The sequence below is a fragment of the Daktulosphaira vitifoliae genome, unplaced genomic scaffold (genome assembly GCF_025091365.1).
Source record: "Daktulosphaira vitifoliae isolate Bord-2020 unplaced genomic scaffold, ASM2509136v1 Scaffold_4, whole genome shotgun sequence".
NCBI classification, from domain to species: domain Eukaryota; kingdom Metazoa; phylum Arthropoda; class Insecta; order Hemiptera; family Phylloxeridae; genus Daktulosphaira; species Daktulosphaira vitifoliae.
Window position 1 is genome coordinate 42,125,911 of NW_026099575.1, and position 21,704 is coordinate 42,147,614.

The 21,704-nt window shown below is 26.6% G+C and overlaps 3 protein-coding genes across 4 annotated transcripts in view; 2 read left to right on the forward strand and 1 right to left on the reverse strand.

Annotated features, from left to right (window-relative positions):
• Positions 1–21,704, forward strand: part of LOC126905655 (uncharacterized) — a 106,836-nt gene that overhangs the window by 21,619 nt on the left and 63,513 nt on the right. The gene's annotated exons all lie outside the window — the stretch shown is intronic.
• LOC126905648 (uncharacterized) lies at positions 813–21,586 on the forward strand. The gene is made up of 6 exons (XM_050685575.1): positions 813–968; positions 1,030–1,192; positions 13,533–13,597; positions 13,670–13,810; positions 20,747–20,819; positions 20,882–21,586. Exons 1-6 carry the CDS (start codon positions 912–914, stop codon positions 21,052–21,054), a joined length of 672 nt encoding a protein of 223 aa, XP_050541532.1. The 5' UTR covers positions 813–911; the 3' UTR covers positions 21,055–21,586.
• LOC126905632 (uncharacterized) lies at positions 2,658–7,435 on the reverse strand. Its single transcript, XM_050685525.1, has 3 exons — positions 7,415–7,435; positions 5,181–7,042; positions 2,658–4,941 (listed from the first exon to the last, which is right to left on the reverse strand). The coding sequence occupies exon 3, from the start codon at positions 4,933–4,935 to the stop codon at positions 2,761–2,763; it is 2,175 nt and encodes a 724-aa protein (XP_050541482.1). The 5' UTR covers positions 4,936–4,941; positions 5,181–7,042; positions 7,415–7,435; the 3' UTR covers positions 2,658–2,760.

Here is a 21,704-nt window from a genome sequence, read left to right on the forward strand (position 1 = left end):
CAAACAACATACACGTGAAACTAATATAAGCGTGTTAATAAAGATCACTTTATTTTACTATAATCTTCTATCTTTTTTATAGACTCTCGTACTCATACCCCGAGTAATAATATTATTAATACAATGAAAGTAGTTGCTCAACACCCACACAAAATCATATTTAATTATTTCATTCTTTCTTTTTGAATTACTAAAAAATTTATTAAGTATTACTATGATGATAGTAGTAGCCTAATGATAGTGTATTTTGTATTTTTGAGTATTGTTTTTCTTTTTTTATTGATAATTTTAATAACATTTGGTAATACGGTTTGATTTCACTGTAATTTTTTAAGGAATGTATCGCTCTATAAAAATTCATATTTGCCATATTTTAGGTAATTTGGTAACGTTTTGGCTGATATTTTTATACAAATCAATGATAAAAATTCAAATAATTTTTAGGAACATATGATATTTTTATTTTTTTTATACATCCGAAATATTTTTTTATAATTGTGGATTATTCACTCTTTAAAGGATTTTAGATAGTAAAATTTATATTAATTGTTATGCGAGCCTACTGCAGAAAAGTGTCATAAATAAAATAAATTTTAACCACATAAAATTGTATATTGTTTTCAATGTATTTTTTACATATTTGGTGTTAAATTCAAACACTAAATGATATCATTATGTAAATAATTCGAAGTATGAGTTTGTGAGTTATGACGTCTAACTATAATAATGTAAACTACATTAAAATCTATTTTTTTTTTTTACAAATACATCATTATAGAATATATAATTAATATTTGCATTATTTTAGTATAAATTACAAAACAACGTACCTAAGATTATTAACTTAAAATTTAAACATTTAAATAATTGTTTTTTAAATTTTTGGTTTCATTAATATATAAATCATTAACATGCATTTAAAAACTATACTAATCTTTAGTTCAATATGTTTTTTTACCGGCACAATGGTAAGTGTCTATTCGATAGTTTATTTATTTATTAATCAATATAATATATAAATATTTAAAGAGCCAGGGACTTAATGCAAAACAATTATCTTACTTTCAAAATCTGGTATGGGAGTATCATGAAATAAAAACAGTAAAACATGGTTTCTCATGTATTGGTATCGCAGAGAATTACAATGATTGTACTTTGGAAGAAATCAATATAAATGACGTCATATCTAAAAGTAATTTTTAACTCTTATATAATTATTTTGACATGACTTATTTTATATATTGGTCAAGTAACACACTTTGCTTACTTAAACATTTATTTAAACTAGAGAAAAATTAAAAAATACTTAATTTGAAATAGTATAAAAATGTATTTATAGCTTTTTATAGTTAGGTGTTTTTAATATTAATTACTGTAAATTAATATTTTTAACCAAACTCAATTAGATCAGACAATCAGATCTTTCAGCAAAAAATATTGTTTTATAATTTGTTTTAAACTTATTAGTTTCCATATCAGCGCTTTGATTTATAAAGTTTGATTAAAAAATTATAGTCGATATGGCTAAGACGGTCTCTTTGCCTGTCCGGATGACACGGTAAAGAGATATAAGATATAATGTACTAAAACATATAGCTAACAAAACTGTGATGGGTTGCGAACAGAAAAAGCTGAGCACAGATCAAACTCGGAAAACTGCCCAGAATGTTTATGTTTTTATATTATTGTTGATGTTTTTACAAAATCTATAGAAGATTTTCATAGTTACTTAGATCATAAGCAGCGGTACTAATCTATTATTATACATAATTGTATGATAAAAATTGAAGTTTAATGAATTTGTAAATGATAAGTAAAAGCTCAATATTCGAGCTATACATGAGCTGATTTTTTACAGGCAAAAACAAAATTCACTTTAAAATTTCTAAGTGTCATTTAGTTTTAAAGAAAAATATTCTAAGTCCAAATTAATTAAAATATGACTAAGTCCCGTAGAGTGAAATCTTGGGTAAAACGTCGAAGATTTTGTGTATTTAAAAATCATCAAAAAAACTGGTTTAGATAGGGAAAAATGGCTTTTTATAGTCTGAAGGGGGTAGCCCAGCGATCTCTACCGTGATCCTGGAAGTTGAGGCTTTGTATTCTAATTGGTTAATTATAATGGGGCCACTGCGTGTAGACTAGGGTGGCTCAAAAAAAATCGATCTTCGTAATGTTTATGAGATACCTCATAAATGTATTATATACATTAAAATAAACATTTTATGAAAATTTGAGATTAAAAAAAAAATTTTTACAGGTCGCTCAACGCGTTTTAAGAAAATTGACCAAAAATACTCAAAAAAACATAAAATGTCATTATTTATTCAATTTTTGTTCAAATTTCTTACTTAGTACATCTAAATTGTTCGTTTTTTAATGCCGAATAATAATAATTAGAAAAAAAAATTGTAAGTCCAAAACTGATTGCGTAAAGTCCATAAAAAGCTCAAAAATATGGTTAAGTTCAACGAACACTTAAGTAAACCAAAAAATTTTTTTTTTTCATTTTTTTTTTTTAATTTGATTAATATTTGTGTGTATATTAAGAGGAAAAAATTTTTTCCACTAATGTTTAAAACTACTACCTTTTTTTTAGATTATAACGTACGCTAGAATATACGATGTACAAAAATATAAATGAAAATATCGTCAAATTTTACTTTTTCCTTTTTACATTTTTTTATTTTAAAATATGGCATTAGCTATATAAAATACATATATATTTAAAATTATAAAAATAAAAATAAAAATAATTTTTTATTTTTTTGTCACCAATGTAGCTTTTTTACAATCGGGGTACTCATTGCGGTGTCTTTCCACAACTTGTATTAAATATTGCCTTTGCTCTTCGTCATTTGTTAGACAGTTATTAAAACTCGTCATTAAAGCGACTCCGCGTTCTGCTGGGTCATTTATTACGAATAATGATTCTACTTTATTTTTAGCCTGAATGTAGTTCGAATTTTGAGCCCAAGTGTTTGGTTGATCCTTTAAAAATTCTTGGTTTATGCCAAGGGTAGAAAATAATTTTTTAGTATTTTCTGATATAAACTGGTTTACTCCTTCATTTTCTTTTACTGTTTTTATATCTATTCTTTTTTTTGAATTTATTTCTCCTTTTTTATTTAAAGCTTGAACCATTATTTTTTTGTTCTGTATTGATATGCCTTCATCAAAAAATGACAGTCCTGAAAGTATATCATTTAGATACCATAAATGTCCAGAAAAGACTTTTATAGCAACTTCACTAATAGATTTATTTATAGAACTGTAATTTTTCAACTCTTTTATTAAATTTAAATCATTATTTGGAGCTTTTGTTGCATAAGAGCTCTCAAACCAATACTTAATATACACTTTTAAAACAAATACATTAAACTGCTGAATATTATTTAATTCAGAAGATGTCAGTTTAAATTGAGAACGGAACATATAAATTTTTAAACAATATATAATTTTAGCCATCCATCTCGCTCTGTGAAGTGCTCCTGGTGGATGAATTTTAATTTTTTCATTCTCTTTTCCGATGAATAGCAAACAAAGTTCCAATAACTCTTTATAATCATCCCGAGGATGATTTAAATTTAATTTATTTTCACAAAACTTAGAAATTATGTCTATATCTGGTGCTAATATATTTAATACAACATCATCTGTCAACATATTACAGTATAGTTTTTTATCTATATTTTCCCAGCTATTAAAAAATCTTTTGAAGAGAGCTATGTCTGGGCCAGTTGACGGAGGCATTAGTTTATCAAAAACTCTACTAATTATTATTTCATGTATATGGTGCCTACAAGCAAAACTCAATAATTCCTTACCTAATTGTTTTTCGATTAAAATACATGCACCATTTAGTTTTCCAGTGTTGGAGGCAGTAGTGTCAAAACACATCATATTTGTTTGATTAACCAAATTCCAATCAATCAAAAGCTTAATAACAGCATCAGCTTGCGATTGGCCTGTAGAATTTAAAAGTTTAGGCACTCCCAAAAGTTTAGTTTTGCCATCACCAGATACTAATACCGCTAAACGTTCAGTGTAATTTTTTTTGTTTTGAGACGGCAACATTTTACCGTCCCAGTGAACCATTAAAGCAGTGTTTGGTTTAAAATATTTTATTATTTCATTATTTATAATTTTTCTATTAAAATTGCGAGCTCTTCGAATTGAATCTTTACTTATGGAATAATCTTTAATATTTTTATCACACGAAGTTAAAGCAGACGCCAAAATATACGTGGCTTTTCGGCTAGATACGTTTGTTCTGTCTAACGCTGAAGTTAATTGTGTGTTTAAGATATTGTTTCTCATTTTACTAGTTGTGGGCTGATCAAGATGACATTCAAAATCTGACAGACTAGTATCTTGTGAACTATCGTCAGCGCTAGAAAGACTCTCAAACTTTTTTCGCGTTCGACGTTCAAGTTCTACAAAGTCTACATCTTTAGTGTTTATGTTCGATCGCGTAGTTCTAGCGGGAACTATTTTTAATTCTGGATTTGTGGTGCTAGAACATCCAGGAGTTAGTTGAGGAATATGAAATTCTTTATTTGAGTCGTTGGATTGAAAAATATTACTATACGAAATGTCAAAAATATCATTTAATGAATCCAAAAACTTAATTTCTTTATTATTTTGTGAAATAGTATTTCTATTTTGATTCTTTTTTAAATTTATCCATTGCGTATATAATAATTTTATTTTTGAAATTATATTACACTTGAGCTTAATGGGAAATTCGGTTTTCGACCACACCTGAATTATATGTTTAGAACAATCAATAGCAGTGTCTGCTATTGTTTTCTTCTCGACATTATGCAAATAAATGAAATGACCGAGGACATTGCGTTTTGTAGGTAGCTGTTTACCGAGCATGTATTTTTGAGGAGCAATATTTAGACGATGAGATTTTGTTATACTAACCATTATAAACTAAAATAAGAATTAATAAAAATCGTAATGAATAAAAGAGTAATAAAATTATTTATTATTGTAAAAGTATTTTTTTATTTGCAATTAAAACTAAAATATAAAGTAATGGTGGATTTATTTAGAAAAATTAATATGAAATGTATGAATTCAATTACAAATTGTATTGTAATGGTGATAATTCAAAGTAAATTTATTAAACTTATATTCTAATAAAAATATATATGAGCTATTTTTCTTACCCTTTAATTAATAACCACGAGAAAAAAATTAATTTATTAAATAGAATTTAACTAAAAATTAATTTAAAAAATAGAATTTAACTAAAAAATTATTTAAAAAATAGAATTTAACTAAAAATTAATTTAAAAAATCAAATTAAATGTATATTGAACTATAACTTTTAAGAAAAGTTTGTTGTGTACAACTAACAAATATTAGTCGGATACCATCAAAAAGATAGTGAGTATAACAATCAGTACAAACCCATACAAGAAAAGTACTGGATATAAATATAATGCCAAAACATCGTTTATGGTATCTTATCGTCGTGATCGCGATTATTGTCATAATTAAACTTGGTTTTGTTGTAATACTTATGAAATATACGCATTTGACCCTAAATTTATAACTTCGTGTACATAAAATTTTATATTAGCAAAAAAATTATTAACATTATATTTTTACGTTTTTAATTCTTAAGACTATAATCAATCAAACAATAATTAAACTTAAATATAAAGATATATTAAACATTGCCACAAAAAATGTAAAAAGGAAAAAGTAAAATTTGACGATATTTTCATTTATATTTTTGTACATCGTATATTCTAGCGTACGTTATAATCTAAAAAAAAGGTAGTAGTTTTAAACATTAGTGGAAAAAATTTTTTCCTCTTAATATACACACAAATATTAATCAAATTAAAAAAAAAAAATGAAAAAAAAAAATTTTTTGGTTTACTTAAGTGTTCGTTGAACTTAACCATATTTTTGAGCTTTTTATGGACTTTACGCAATCAGTTTTGGACTTACAATTTTTTTTTCTAATTATTATTATTCGGCATTAAAAAACGAACAATTTAGATGTACTAAGTAAGAAATTTGAACAAAAATTGAATAAATAATGACATTTTATGTTTTTTTGAGTATTTTTGGTCAATTTTCTTAAAACGCGTTGAGCGACCTGTAAAAATTTTTTTTTTAATCTCAAATTTTCATAAAATGTTTATTTTAATGTATATAATACATTTATGAGGTATCTCATAAACATTACGAAGATCGATTTTTTTTTAGCCACCCTAGTGTAGACGTTACTTAATAATTTCTACAAGAGGGAGATTTTATCGTATAATTAAAGGGTTATTTTGTATTTTAAATAAGAGAACCCTGTTTTGGTGATCTTGTATAATCATAATATGTGACATTCATGTACAAATGATAACATCATATTATATGTTAATATTATAATTATACTTATAAATCATAGAACTGCCAATTAGGAATAATGAATGAAATAAGAGTTAATTATGATATTGGAGTTTAGTTACATATTTTTAGCTTCGATGCGAAGCTGAGAAGGTATTAATTTTACTATAATGTGTTTTGTTTTTATTTTTTTGTTTTTGTATCTTTGAACGCTCAATCTCAGCTCTCGCTGGACTGATTTTGATGAACAATATTTCAAAAGATCACAAATCGTATCTAGTCGAAGACATTACCCTCAAAAATTGAAAAAAATTCCCTCGTTCCCCGTAAACGGGGGAAATCCCCCAAAAAATTACAAATTTAAAAATCGCTAATTTTCGATATTTTTTCAATTTTTTTTACTTAAAAGTGCCATAACTTTTTTAAAAATAATCGAATCAATATATCTTTTTTTTTATAAATACCTTAGATATTTACCTATCATATTATATATTTTTGTGAACATTTGACCCTTTAACAGCCCACAGAAAGGGTTTCAAAATGGTAACTTTTTTACAAAAAATTAACTTTTTCAACTAAACTTTTGAAAATGTTCCGGAAAGACTAACACTTATATATATATATTTTAAATTAAAGTTAATGTAATATACTTTGATTTGAAAAAAAAAAATTTGACCTCTGGACTTGTCTTCATGGTGAAAATGGACATCAAAGTTAAAGAAAAACGTACGATTTCCGTGAAAAAAATCTCGATTTTATATGTTATATTATTTAATTTATATTTTATATAACTTTTGGAAAAATGTATGGATCAATATTATTATTTTTTTATAATAAATATTTATATACCCCTTTCATCTGGCACGCTTTTTTTGTAAATCGGATCATACCCCTTTAACAAGGGGGGTCAAAACTTTAAACATGCGTATTGTTACTACGATATTTTCAATTTAATTTTTGAAAGTATTCCGGAAATACTGACACTTTTATATATATCTTAAATTAAAGCTTATGTAATATACTTTAATTTGAAAAAAAAAAATTTGACCTCTGGACTTGTCTTCGTGGTGAAAACGGACATCAAAGTTAAAGAAAAACGTACGATTTCCGTGAAAAAAATCTCGATTTTATATGTTATATTATTTAATTTATATTTTATATAACTTTTGGAAAAATGTATGGATCAATATTATTATTTTTTTATAATAAATATTTATATACCCCTTTCATCTGGCACGCTTTTTTTGTAAATCTGGATTTGTCTTCATGGTAAAAATGACTTCCGTGTTCAAAAATATGCTATTTTTGTGTTAAAATTCTGGGTTTTGTATTTTATTTTATTTTAAAATACCTGACAAGGGGAGTACAGATTTTCATAAATATTATATAAATGAAAAATTAATATAGCATAGAAATTTAAACTTATTTAAATTTGTTTGCTTCTTTTAAGTTGAGAAAAATAACTTTGAAATTTAAACTAGCTTAAATAATCAATTTTTTCAATCGTGGGTATCCATGTACGGTTGCTGAGTTGTTAAAAATTATGTTTTACACGCTTGGGGTACGAGGTTACAACCCGCGTATGACAATGAATTTTTTGCAATTTTTCTTAATTCTTTTTAAGTTTTTTTAAATTTTTAACTCGTTTGATTTTTATCTCATTTAAATTCAATAACTTCAATGAAGATCAAGGATCCCATCACTTTAGTCGCCCCTTGTTAGAAGAAATTTCTTATTCGTATTAAAATTATTTTACTATATTTTAAGTTTTACCTTCGATACAAAGCTGAGAAGATATTTTTTTGTGACTATCATTTATTTTATCTGCTCTAACTTGACCTACTTTTTTCAACGATACGTCAAATGACTACAATTCGTATCTAGTTGAAGATATTACTCTCAAAAATTGAAAAAAAAATTCTAATTTATCAATTAAACAGTTAGTTATTACATCGTCTCCATAAAGACAATTAAAATCATTAATTTCTAATGTTTTCAAAATATTTATTAACGAATGAAGTTTGATATGATAGGTTTCAACTACAAAATTAAATCATTTTACTTTGTAATTTAATAATTTTTTTACTCTATTTGTGTGTGCTACTACTAGACTATAATATTACAATTATTTTTGTAACATGTTGCTATATAAATCATTTCTAAAAAAAATGATTGTTTTTTCTCCTGAATTAACAATTGATTTTTACAAATATAATCAAATTTTATAATACACTCAATTGAGTAAACCTTTTAAACAACTCTGTTTTGATTGGTTCATTTAGTTAAAGTAAATCATTAAAATTAATTATGTTCTCAATATTTCAATTGTAGAATCTTTTCAAACAACAAAAGTTACTAGGAAATTATTACTATTACTTCCATTTAAGTTATCTATTACCATAAAATAGCAAAAAAATATTTGTTACTCTGATAAATATACTATAAATAGTAATTGTTCAGGATATTTTAATTGTAGAATCATTTTAATTACCAAAAATTACTTAGAAATGATATTATGATTTCTATTTAAGTGTTCTATTACGATAAAAATGCAAAAAAATAATGAGTTTTTCTGATAAATATACTGTAAATAGTAATTATAAAATTTCCTGACTGCATATTAATCTTAAAAATAACATTGTTTTAATTAGGCAATTGGTGGATTATTCCAAAAGCAACATCAACTCTTATTTCTTTAATTATATCCTGATTAGTAGTTCTTTGATTTTAAAATATAATATATGAATAAATACTAATTGTTAAATTGTTACTAATTGTAAAATAGTTTTTAAATTTAGTATGAAATTGATATTTAATAATTTAATATTGTAATTTAAACGGAAAAATTATAAAAATAATCTTCTTCTCTTCTCTACTAAAGGCCTTGCCTTGTCGTTGCAAATCTGGATCTCCATTCTTTTCTGTTAAAAGCCAGTCTTTTCATGTCTATGTATCGACTACAGTCAGCTTGTCTTATCATTTCTTCTATATATGCTTTCCTCGGTCTACCTCTACCTTTGTGTCCATTTATTCGCCCTTCAAATATATTTGTTATAAACGAATTGTGCCTTAATAGGTGACCGAACATTTTTCCACTTCTTTCTTTTATGACGTTTAACAGAATTCTTTTTTCCCCTACTTGGTTTAATACATCTACGTTACTTTTCATTTCTGTCCAGCTGACTTTCAGCAACCTTCTCCATGTCCACATTTCCATAGCTTCCAACTTCTTCTTGTCTTGTCCATTGATGGTCCATGTTTCACAGCCATATAGTAGTACGCTCCATACATAGCATTTGACAAAATTTTTTCTCATTTTTATATTGAGTTTTTTGTTTGTAAGTAGCTGCCGTTTTTGCATAAATGCTCTCTTTGCCATAGCTATTCTTTGTCTAATTTCTATTGAGCATCTACCATCGCTAGTAATCGTACTTCCTAGATACTTAAATTGTTGAACCTGCTCAATTAAGTTATTATCTATTTCCAACCTCACTAAAGGAATTTCTTTTGCTTTAGTCACCACCATTGACTTTGTTTTATTTGCATTTATTTTCATTTGATACTCCTGCAATATTTTAGTGAGGGTGGTTAGAGATTTTTGCATGTCTTTTTCCGATTCAGACACTAAAGCAATATCATCTGCAAATCGTATACAATGTATCTTTTCTCCATTTATGCTTATTCCTTTAGAGTTTCTCTTATACTTGTCTATGATTTCTTCTACAAATAAATTGAACAGATAAGGTGATAAGGAACAACCTTGTCTTACCCCTCTTCTAATTTTTGCTGTTGCACTATGTTCTCCTACCTCTAGTAAGGTCTCTTGTTTCTTGTATAGTAACATTATTACTCTTCTGTCCCTCCAATCTATTCGAGTTCTTTTCATAGAGTTCATCAATAAAGCCCAGTTAACTGTGTCAAAGGTTTTTTCTAGATCTATAAAAGTTATAAATGTATTTCTATTTACATTTAACCTTCTTTCGGTGAGTACCCTTAGAACTAAAATTGCTTCTCTTGTACCAACTCCCTGTCTAAACCCGAATTGGTCTTCATCAAGCTCCTCTTCAGTTTTTGTCCTTATCCTATTTTTTATGATGATAAGAAGTATTTTGGACGCATGTGTTAAGAGATTTATTGTTCTGTAATTCTTGCATTCTGTGGAATTCCCTTTTTTAGGGATAAGTACAATTTTGCTTTTGGCAAAGTCCTCCGGAATGTTGCCATCCCTATACATTTCCTCAATCATTTCATATAGCTTATTTTCGGTATCTTTTCCGACGTTTTTTAATAGTTCTGCTGGGATGTCATCTACTCCTGTCGCTTTACCTTGTTTCAATTCACTTAGTGCTTTAATAAATTCGCTTTTTGTTATATTTGGCCCTATGTCTTCTCTGTTTGACTCACTTATATTTTCAATATTTATGTCATTTTCTCCTATACAACCTTTATACAAATCTTCTATGTACTCTTTCCATCTCGTCACTATTCCACCTTCATCTAACATCAGTTGTCCATTCATATCCTTAACAATTTTGCTTCTTGGCTTCGGTTGGCCAAAAAATAATAAAGAAGTTATAAATTGCTTTACTTTTAAGTGTATAAAAATTTAAAGGGCTTGATACAATAATTATCAATAAAAACTGTTTGTTATTATAAAAAATGCACTGGAGTTCAAAGAACTTTCATCAGAAGCAAAAATATACTTTTCTAAATCAAANTTCAAGGAACTTTCATCAGAAGCAAAAATATACTTTTCTAAATCAAATTTTCGCGTTGTTTTCAAATTTGCAATTAGACTTTATCTATCAGTTCTAATTTTTTATATTATTACTAATTACATATATAAAATCATTAAAAGAAAAAAAAATTGTTTTCAAATTATTACTGATTTGATTTTTAATATGTTAAAATTAATCAGTCCAAATTTTCATTTTAACCTATTTTTTTGGTTCTTTAAAGTTGATGAAAAATTTTTGATAAAGATTTATGAAAGTTTATATTAAAAAAAATTTAATATATTACCATAACTTTTAGCTCAATTATAAGTTTAAAACTGACATCTAGGCCAGTCAACAAAGGAAAAATTTCTTAAAAATTCCCAACCAAATTTTGTTTTATTAATATTTGAATTAAAATATGTATAATAACATACTAATAGTCCTCATTGATTGAAATTGAGCTTTTTTTTACAGCCTCGCAAAAGTTCAAAAATATGAGCTTTCTTAATTTTCTCAAAAAAAAAAAATTTAACTTACAAAAAAAATGTTCGTACAAAAGTTGTTTAAAAAACAATTATAAATAAAAAAATAATCTTATATTTTTTCATTTAAACAAATATTTTTCGAGTTACATTACATTTAATATGAGTAATAAAATTTATATTCCATTTTTTTCATTTTACGGTTACTTTTTATCATGTTATACTTACATTAGACACAATGTTATAAATGCATATGTATGTATGTGTGAGTTTATTTATTTATAGTATCATTTAAGTGTAGTGTTTATTAAGATACAACCGATAGTGTGGGTAATTGATTTGACACTATATTGTTTAAACCCAATTAAACACTAAATTGTACATTCCCAAACAACAATCATATTATGTCAATTGCCACCGGTATTTCTGGTAATCTTTTTCTTTTACTTTGTCTTAATCCCAACTACTTGGGGTCAGCCACACTTATCCTAAGATTCCACTTGACACGATCTCCCACATCTTCTACGCTCACATCAGCTGTCCTCAAATCGCATTCAATAGCATCCCTCCATCTCTTTTTTGGTCTTCCTCTATCTCTTCTTCCTTCAACATTCATTTCTATAAATGTTCTTATAGCTTCCGATTCTTCTCTCATCATAGCATGGCTAAACAATCTAAGTCTATTTTCTGTCATCTTATCCACGATTGACGCAACACCTATACTTCCTCTTATATGCTCGTTCCTTATCCTATCTTCTCTAGTCACTCCACTCATCCAACTAAGCATTCTCATCTCTGCTACACTTATTCTCTGCTCTACTTTATTATCAACCGCCTAACACTATGAACCATACATCATAGCTGGCCTTTAAATTTCATACTGAATTTAAAAACTATAATTAGTATTTATTCATATATTATATTTTAAAATCAAAGAACTGCTAATCAGGATATAATTAAAGAAATAAGAGTTCATGTTGCTTTTAAAATATTTCACCAATTTCTCTAAAGGAAACACTATCTACAGATTTGCATCGAAGCGTTTCTTATGATAGTGATTTTAATCACTGTCAGATATCATCTATACTTGTCCCATCTTTGCCTCCCTTCCATCACTGTGCTACCGTTTTTTTTAGCGTCGATAATGGTAACATTGTTTTCAAAATACATGTCCGCAACTTTTCAGTAATTTTGTTATGACTGATAACGCCACTCGCACTACCACCAACGGTTGTGCGAAAGACTCATTACGTTGAATGGTTCCGTAAGTGATAGTTGCACGCCCCCAAATTATTGTCGGTTCTTTTAACCATAACAAGTGCCTCCGTTTGTATCTGTGCTATATATTTTATTCTATTGTTTAGCACATCCTGTTGTGGTTTGGTTCACTCGAGATTTCATACCTTTACACGCTTTGAGTGTTCGGCCCCATCCATATTTGAAGTGATTATTATTTAAGCTATTAACTTTGTAGTCTTAGTCTGTTCAAAAAGCGTTTCTTATGATAGGGATTTCAATCACTGTCAGATATCATCTATCCACACTGTGCCACAAACCCCACTGTGCTGTTGTTTTTTAAATTTTATTTCGTTTAAAATTTATACTGGAGCACAATAATAAGAAATAGTTAGGATCAATACACTTATCTACACCTCTTTAATATTTGGTACCTATTCATAAAAATTAACTTCAGATCTGCTACTGGGAATTATGCTATTGTATTAGGTAAGATTTTAATTTTGTAATTTTTTAACAGATTTTACTGTTTATTACGACATAAGAAACTTTGAAACACAAATTGTTATAAATGTTAAATCTTCGAACTGAATTAATATTATATTCTGGAAAATTACATTTTATTTCAAATTAGGCTTCAAAAATTGTTTTTTAAACACTTTTTGTTTTAATTTTTGAAAAAAATTATGTAGCATAAAATTTTAATTAATCTGTATTTAACGTAAATTAGAACAAAGACTCATCAAGATCCTGAATTGTATGGTTAAAGTTGACAAGTGGGGTGATAAAAAAAAAGTAAAATTACATATTAATTAGTTTATTATGCTTTTTACTTAAATCATTATTAAATTATTTTGCATTCTTTAGGTGGAAAAACTGGATATAAATGAGGTTGAAAACATCTCAACTAAATTCAGAAATTTTGACATAGACAATGATGGTGCTTTAAATAATACAGAATTCAAAGAATTCATTTATGGTTATGAGCTTCGCGATTTAATTGGAAACGTAATTATAAATTTAGTATAAAATATTGATAATCATTTAAATACGTGATACATCGCCCAAGAGTTTTTCTATCTAGACAAAATTAATAGAACTTGGAGTGATTTCGATAGAATAATTAATTAAATCATAGAAATATATTCACATGAATTATAACCAAAAAATTTCAATGTTTTTCACAATAATTTTTCATTTATTTTATCTCGATTTTTATTAACTCTAACTACCAGAAATTTAAAGTAACGTCAACTTTAGTGGTTTAGCTACTTCGTAAACTTTACGAAAATTATTGCAAAAAACAAGTTTGAATACCATAAAGTTTATTTTATACAGTGCGATTTATTAAGAAATTGGGATTATAATAATCTCAATTATTCGTTAAATAATGATAATTTCATAAAAATGCAAAATTTAATTAATTTTTATAAACCATTAAAAATATCAAGTTTATTGTAAAGAAAAATTATTCCTATAGGTAGAATTAAGGAGAAAATTTTATGAGTTAAAAAGTAACCTATTTTTTTTTTTACTTTTAATTGGAGAGTAGTCTTAATAAAATTATAGGCAGGTCGATAACCAATATTGTATTATTACTTTTTGAGTCGTTAAAATTTTTAGTTATAGCCAAGCGGTGTGCACAGCGTAGACAAATTAATTTATGTGGGTTATTTTAAAATAGATTGTCACTAAACACTACTTCACCCCTCATTTTTTTCTAAATCATCAAATGCTAATATCTCAAAAAATAATATAATTAATAAATTATACTTTGTAGATTCTCTTTTCAAATAATTTCAATGATTTTATTTACTAAAGATATCACGTTTTATATAAAGACAACCAATATAAACTGAGATTAATTTTTTGTCGATTGACAACACTACGAATCAAAAAGTAATTATTCATATCTATTCTATGTTAATAACTGTATTAGAACCAATCATAAGGCTATTTTTAGTCACTTAAAAGCGTTCCTACTAATGTTACATGAATTCGCTTACATAATATTCTATTGCACACTACTAGATGAGTTATTATGGTTGAAAAATTGATATGCACTATGATGTGCTATTTTTTTCAAAAAAAAAAGAAAATGACGGGTAGGGTTCAAAGCTTGTACCTCAAGTGTGAAAGAATGTATAGTAGTGCTAAAAATAACAATTAAATCTAGTACAAAAATCGTTTTTGATAACGTAAAGTAGGTAAAATATTCTAAATATGTTTAACTTACTAAATAACAGTAGCTATTAGTTCAGACACTCCCCCCTCCCGCGACGCTTCGCTATACACGATGACACGCGATTCGTGTCTCCTTTATCAGCCGTAGCCCTATTATGAGTATTTGTCTGACCAACAACGCGAGCCATACGCCACGGGGCAAAGTCCAAGAAGTGCCGCACGGTTGACGACGACCCACCTCAAATGATAGAGAGAGTCTTCTTCCCGTTGTAAAAGTGACAACGTCGAGGACGTACGCCAACGGCTCCAGACGTGCCACACGACCGGACTCGACGAACCAATCCGTACCCGCGCACCGTCACCATCAACGCTGCTAACTTTTTTACTCAAAGGACATCGCATCGACGACGCCAGTGAAAGCGCAGCGATATTATGCGAAGATTATAATTAACTATGATCGCCTTTTCGGTTTGTTTGTTTTTTTTTAAATTACCTGTTGTTGTTAAATAATAAACCCTCAAAATCAGTGTCGACTACATATTGCGATTGCAAAGTTGTGTTCATAGAAGAAATATCGCCGGAACAAACTTTTTTTTCAACTTAAAGTTCGTAATTAACTATGTTATGTTAATTAAAAGCTTTAATTAACATAATTTTAAAAGACTTAATATTTCCGGAACATTTTCAAAAGTCAAGTTCTACTTTTTATACATATGTTTCAAGTTTTGAAACCCCTTCATAAGGGAAAATGATCTGATTTAAAAAAAAAAAGTGTCACAGACAAAAAAAAGAGATAGTTATGAAAAAAAAAATTTATTCAAAATTGAATAAATTTTGAAGCTCGGATTATTTTCGGAACATTTTTAAAACTTAAGTAGACAAAGGTTAATATTTATATAGAAGATACTATTTTGAATCTCCCCTATGGGCAGATTAAGGGTCAGATTTACAAAAACATTATATCATATGAAAAAAAAATATCTAAGGTTACAGTAGAAAAATGAGTTATTTTATATTGTTAATTTTTCAAGTTATGGCTTTTTTAGGTATGAAAATATTTTATGTTAAACAGTGATTTTAGCATAAAAATTACATTTTTCCAAAAATTTGATAGCCATTTTCCCACTGAAGAAACGGTGTCAGAACAAATTTTTCTTTTAGCTTCAATGCGAAGCTGAGAAGGTATTGGTTTTACTATGATGTGTTTTTTTTAGTGTCTGTTACCACTTTTACTCAGCTCTCACTGAATCGATTTCTTTCAACGATACATCAAAAGATCACAAATCGTATCTAGTTGACGACATTACCCTGAAAAATTGAAAAAATTCAAAAATCGCTAATTTTCAAAAATGAACAAATCAATATAATTTTTTTATATAGATACTTGTAGTCTTTACCTATCATTTGGTATATTTTTTTTCATAAATTTAACCCTCTACAGGAGGGGATTCAAAATGACAACTTTTTCACAAAAAATATTAAAATATAAGAAATAATATTTATACACCTCTTTAATTCGAACATACTTGTTTTTTAAATCGGACCATTTCCCGTAATAAAAGGGGGGTTTGGTTTTTTAAACTTTTTTAAAAATGACAAATTCATAATAATTTTTTTTAACTATCTGAACCTTTACCTGCCCACAGGGGTGGATTCAAAATGACAACTTTTTTACAACAAATTAACTTTTTCAACTTAATTTTTGAAAGTATTCCGGAAATACTGACACTTTTATATATATCTTAAATTAAAGCTTATGTAATACACTTTAATATTAAAAAATAAAATTTGGACTTTATTTTGTCTTTATGATGAAAATTTTTAATTCATGATAAAACCATTTTTAACAATATGCTATTTTTGTACTAAAATTCTTGGTTTTGTATTTTATTTTATTATAAGAGGATTACACTAATTTTTATAAATATTATATCAATCTAATTTACATAGTATAAACAGTTAAACATATTTAAATTTTTATGTTTCTTTGAAGTCGAGATAACTTTAAAATTTGAACTAGCTAAATTTCCATTTTTATTAAGTGACGAATGCGACGTATGGTTTCTGAGACGGTAACACTTGGGTCTTTCACGCCTGTGGCACTGAATTTTTTCTTAATTCTTTTTGAGTTAGAAAAAAATGTGTTAACTCATTTGATTTTTATCTCATTTAAATTCAATAACTTCAATAATATAAAGGAACCCATTACTGTAATCTCCTCTCGTGTGAAGAAATTCATTATAAATATTATTTTACTAGGTGGTTTTTTTTTTAGCTATCATTTATTTTCTCAGCTCTCATTTGACCTACTTTTTTAACAATTTTTTTTTTTTTAATTAAACACTATATACAGATTTGCATCGAAGCGTTTATTATGATAGTGATTTTAATCACTGTCAGATATCATCTATACTGGACCCAACTATGCCACGACCCCACTGTGCCGCCACCCAACTGTGCTGGGGTTTTTTTTTTAATAACTTGTTGAAAATTTGTAAAAGAATTATAAATAAAAATAATTTAGAACTAAACAAATTTATAAGAGATATTATTAATATCATTAAATTGTACTTAATTATAAAAAAATTTTAAACTGGATACATATGATGGTTTTTTAAGGGAAAATCTCTTGTAAGTCCATTTATCGTCCTTAAAATATGGTACGTTTAAGAAATATTGAGGGGCTGGTACAAATTTTTGGTAACCTTCCTAAATCTTTACATATGACTATGTTATAATTATGTTTATTTTTATTAAGTCAAAAATTTTATAAAGAGTGATTAAAATATTTGTGTAATTTTACTGACAAATTAGTATTTATAAATATACAGAGTATTCAGTAATTAAGGAAACAGGTCAATTGTGACAAAAAATGAGAACAATAGAAACCCGTTTCCCTACTTACTGAACACTCTATGTAAGTATATTTTATTTATTCCTATATTTTAACTAGTATTTGACGCTGTGGTATTACTTTCAAATGTCTGTACTTTAATTAATAAGGATTATTCTTTTATTATATCATAAACTGCAGAATTTATTTTAATACTATTGCCTATATACTATTCTGGAATATCTAATAACTGTTAACATTGGGACCTATGTCTATTATAGCCAATTTAATATTGTATAGTATTTATTACAGTCAAATAATTTTACAGACATTTTACTGTAAATTTTTTATTCCATTAATTAGACTATCGATTCAACATTTTGATCACTAAATTTTGTTTAACTTTATTGTCTTAAGTTGTACAATAAACCGTTCTAGAATTTCTAATAGTTTTTTTATTAATTACGAAATTTAATGGATCCAATGAAACGGATTCCAAAAATATATTTAATAATAAACAAGAGCAGTAATTTCACTTAAAAATATTATTAATTTAAAAAACTAAAAAATATTAAAAATATTAAACTCAAAGCCACAAAAAAATTAATGAAAAGTCGCGGATACGTATTTCGGAAACAATGTTACCATTATCAACGCTAAACACATAATTCATAATTTATGTGTTTAGCGTTGATAATGGTAACATTGTTTCCGAAATACGTATCCGCGACTTTTCATTAATTTTTTTGTGGCTTTGAGTTTAATATTTTTAATATTTTTTAGTTTTTTAAATTAATAATATTTTTAATATAGTTTTAATTTTACTTAATTAATTAGCCACAAGTGATCAATTTTTATTATATTTCACTTAAACTAATACGGAAGTTTCGTCTTTTATAAAATAATACTTCTAATTTAACAACTATTGAGTCAGGTTTACTAATTAGTTAAAAGTTACATGGAAATGACTAGTTATGAAACTAACAACAACCATGTCTCAATTTCAGCTATCACTGTTATAAAATATTAAATACTTACGAAAACAAAGAAATTCAAAGAGATCTATTTCCAGTATATTAAAAATACAATAAAAATAATTCTATAACATTTTAAAGCTAATATTCAATATTTTCATAATTCTTGTATACATTTACACTTGTAATCACTCAACACGTAAATTGATCTAGTCATTTCAAAAACGAACTGGAATAATTTAAAAATCATACTGTCGTACGTCCGCAAGTACCCTGACGTAGATACAAAAGTAGTAGACAAATTAACTAATGTTTTTTTGACGACGAGTTCGTCGTTTTTAGCTCTTCTGGAATGCTACCGTTGGATACACTGGTCAGCCTCAATCCCTCCAATTAGTGAACTACTAAAGTGGTAGATTTTAGACCCGTCAGCACGGTTTAGGTCAAAAGTAGTAGACTTGATGGCTCCTCGTCAGCCACCAGCACAACTACCTTTTCTCTATACCTACTAAAGGACGGTTCTGCCCAAAAACTAGCCAGCACGCACATTAATTATTAAGATCGATTAAGAGATCAGTAATCCAAACCTCGACACTTGTCGCACATATACACACACAATTTTAACAGCACAGTAGATATAAAGTATTTACACTCAAGTGCAGGTTTTTGAATACTTATTTTATTTACAAAACCCAATAAACACAAAGTTAAAATGTAATATAAAAATATATCACAAAATAAATTAAGTCGTACAAAATAAAAAGTTACTTGCACCAAACGTCCTGACTCGTAACTCGACGTTTCTTTGTCAAAACGTTAATCCTCATATATTTTTCATATTTCCAATTATCTCATCTTTTTCCCGCCATTATTAATTTGATTACCCTGCACTTTCCCTTTTTATGAACATTATTATATTACTTAAGAATCTAATAATTACTTACTACTGTAGTAAAACTTATATTATACTAAAATTGACGTTATTTAATACTTCTTCAGCTATTTACTACAATACTAAACGAACTCACAAAATTGAATATTAGTTGTCAATATCATCTTCTGTTTCTTACATCACAAACTTTATTGATAAATTATTCCCATTGGTTCTTTGACTAATTAGTTTAAGAAATATCTCGCATTTTTAGAAAACAAAAATGTATTAATTACTTGATTTGTAGAAGTCATTTATTCATTTATGCATTTGAATTCAGATATAAATAGCACAAATCTAAGCATGTTATTTAATTTATTTGTAAATTTAAATTTATTCATGTTGCTGTTGAACTCATTATAAGAATGTAATAGTATTGGTTTTTTTCTTATTATTTAAATTATGATTTTATTAATTTTCTTAAAATAATAATATGCGAATCATTTATTTCTACATGTTTTTATTTAGTTGTTGTCATTAAATTATTTTTTAATTGTGAATAAAAATAACAAATTTTTTTTATAATTTAATTATCTATCTAGCTATTGTCTATCAAAAAGTATCCTATATACAGTCCACTAGTATATATACAAATTAATTTGGTCATTTAACCAATGCCAAGATCTTGATTTTACTTCGTAATATTGATTACAATTGTTCATAATTTTATAATTATAGTTTGACTTCAATAAGAAATTAAAATTGTAGAAAATTCACATCAAATTAATAAGTGCTTTATAGTTGTTTAGAACTTCATAAATATTGAATTAAGAACTCAGGTGGTCTATCGGTTTATGTAATGCGCCTACACTTATGAACCCTTGTACTCATACCCTCAGAGATATCATTATTAAAACATATAATAACTTGATTATAAAGCATCACGTGTTAATTAAGTGCATTAGAGTTCAAATTTTGCAGGTGATTTATTGAAATACAATTGAAAATATATATTTTCTGTACCCATTAAATATAAAACTTCAAAAATAAGTTTATTGTAATAATTATTTTTAATTTTGTAGGAAGTAACACTGCACGACTATAAGAATGTTATAAAGACTTTGGCTTATTTTAGGAAAGATATTGATCAAAAAAGTAATTACTAAATCAATAATTGTAAATAATCTATATTTTATTATATTGTTGTATTTTTTTAGGCAGAGTATATCACGACTTAAGTGATGTAATGTTAAAATTATTAGAGTACAAAGCAAAATTTAATCAAACAAAATTTGATAAACTTGAAGATTTGTATGCCTTTCATAATAAATTATACAACATTTCAAAAGGTTGTCAACCAGAGGATTTTAAATCATTTCACGAAGAATAGATGTATGTTGTATAACGTATTATTTTGTTAAAGTTTTCAAAAACCTATGATTTTATCATATATTCTAAAATTATAAAAAGTTATAACACCTACATCCAACTTTGTTGTGTAGTTTTTTATTGCTTAAGGCTTATTTAAATTTAATTTTTTATTTTATAGTGGACTCTGTGACACATTTGGTTCACTTGCTATATTCTAGTAATTTATTGGTATTTAAATTTTTCATCTGTTTCTTTGTACATGTTTTAAATGTCCCAAGTTCATTTCTACATTTGTGTTTTTTACATATTTTTATGAATATTCAAAAGACAAGTGAATAAAAGGGAAATTGGTTTCATCATTCGTTTGTGCTCAAAGCAGCGTTTTAACAGGAAAATTTCATAAAACTGTTGAAAATAAAAATGTGTAGAAAGTCTATGCAAAAATTATAAATAAACCTTATTCAATAGAGTTAAACATCAAATAACTTGTCCTGTAACTAAACATACAGCATTAACAAGCAGTTTTAAATAAATCCAAACAATAGTTTGCACTTTTAGTGTTTTGTTAATTTTACATTTGTTTCAAAGTGTTTAAAAATATTAATTTTTAACTGTACTTATAACGTCGTTTTAATTATTTTTAAATTACACTTATGTAATTCTTAATAG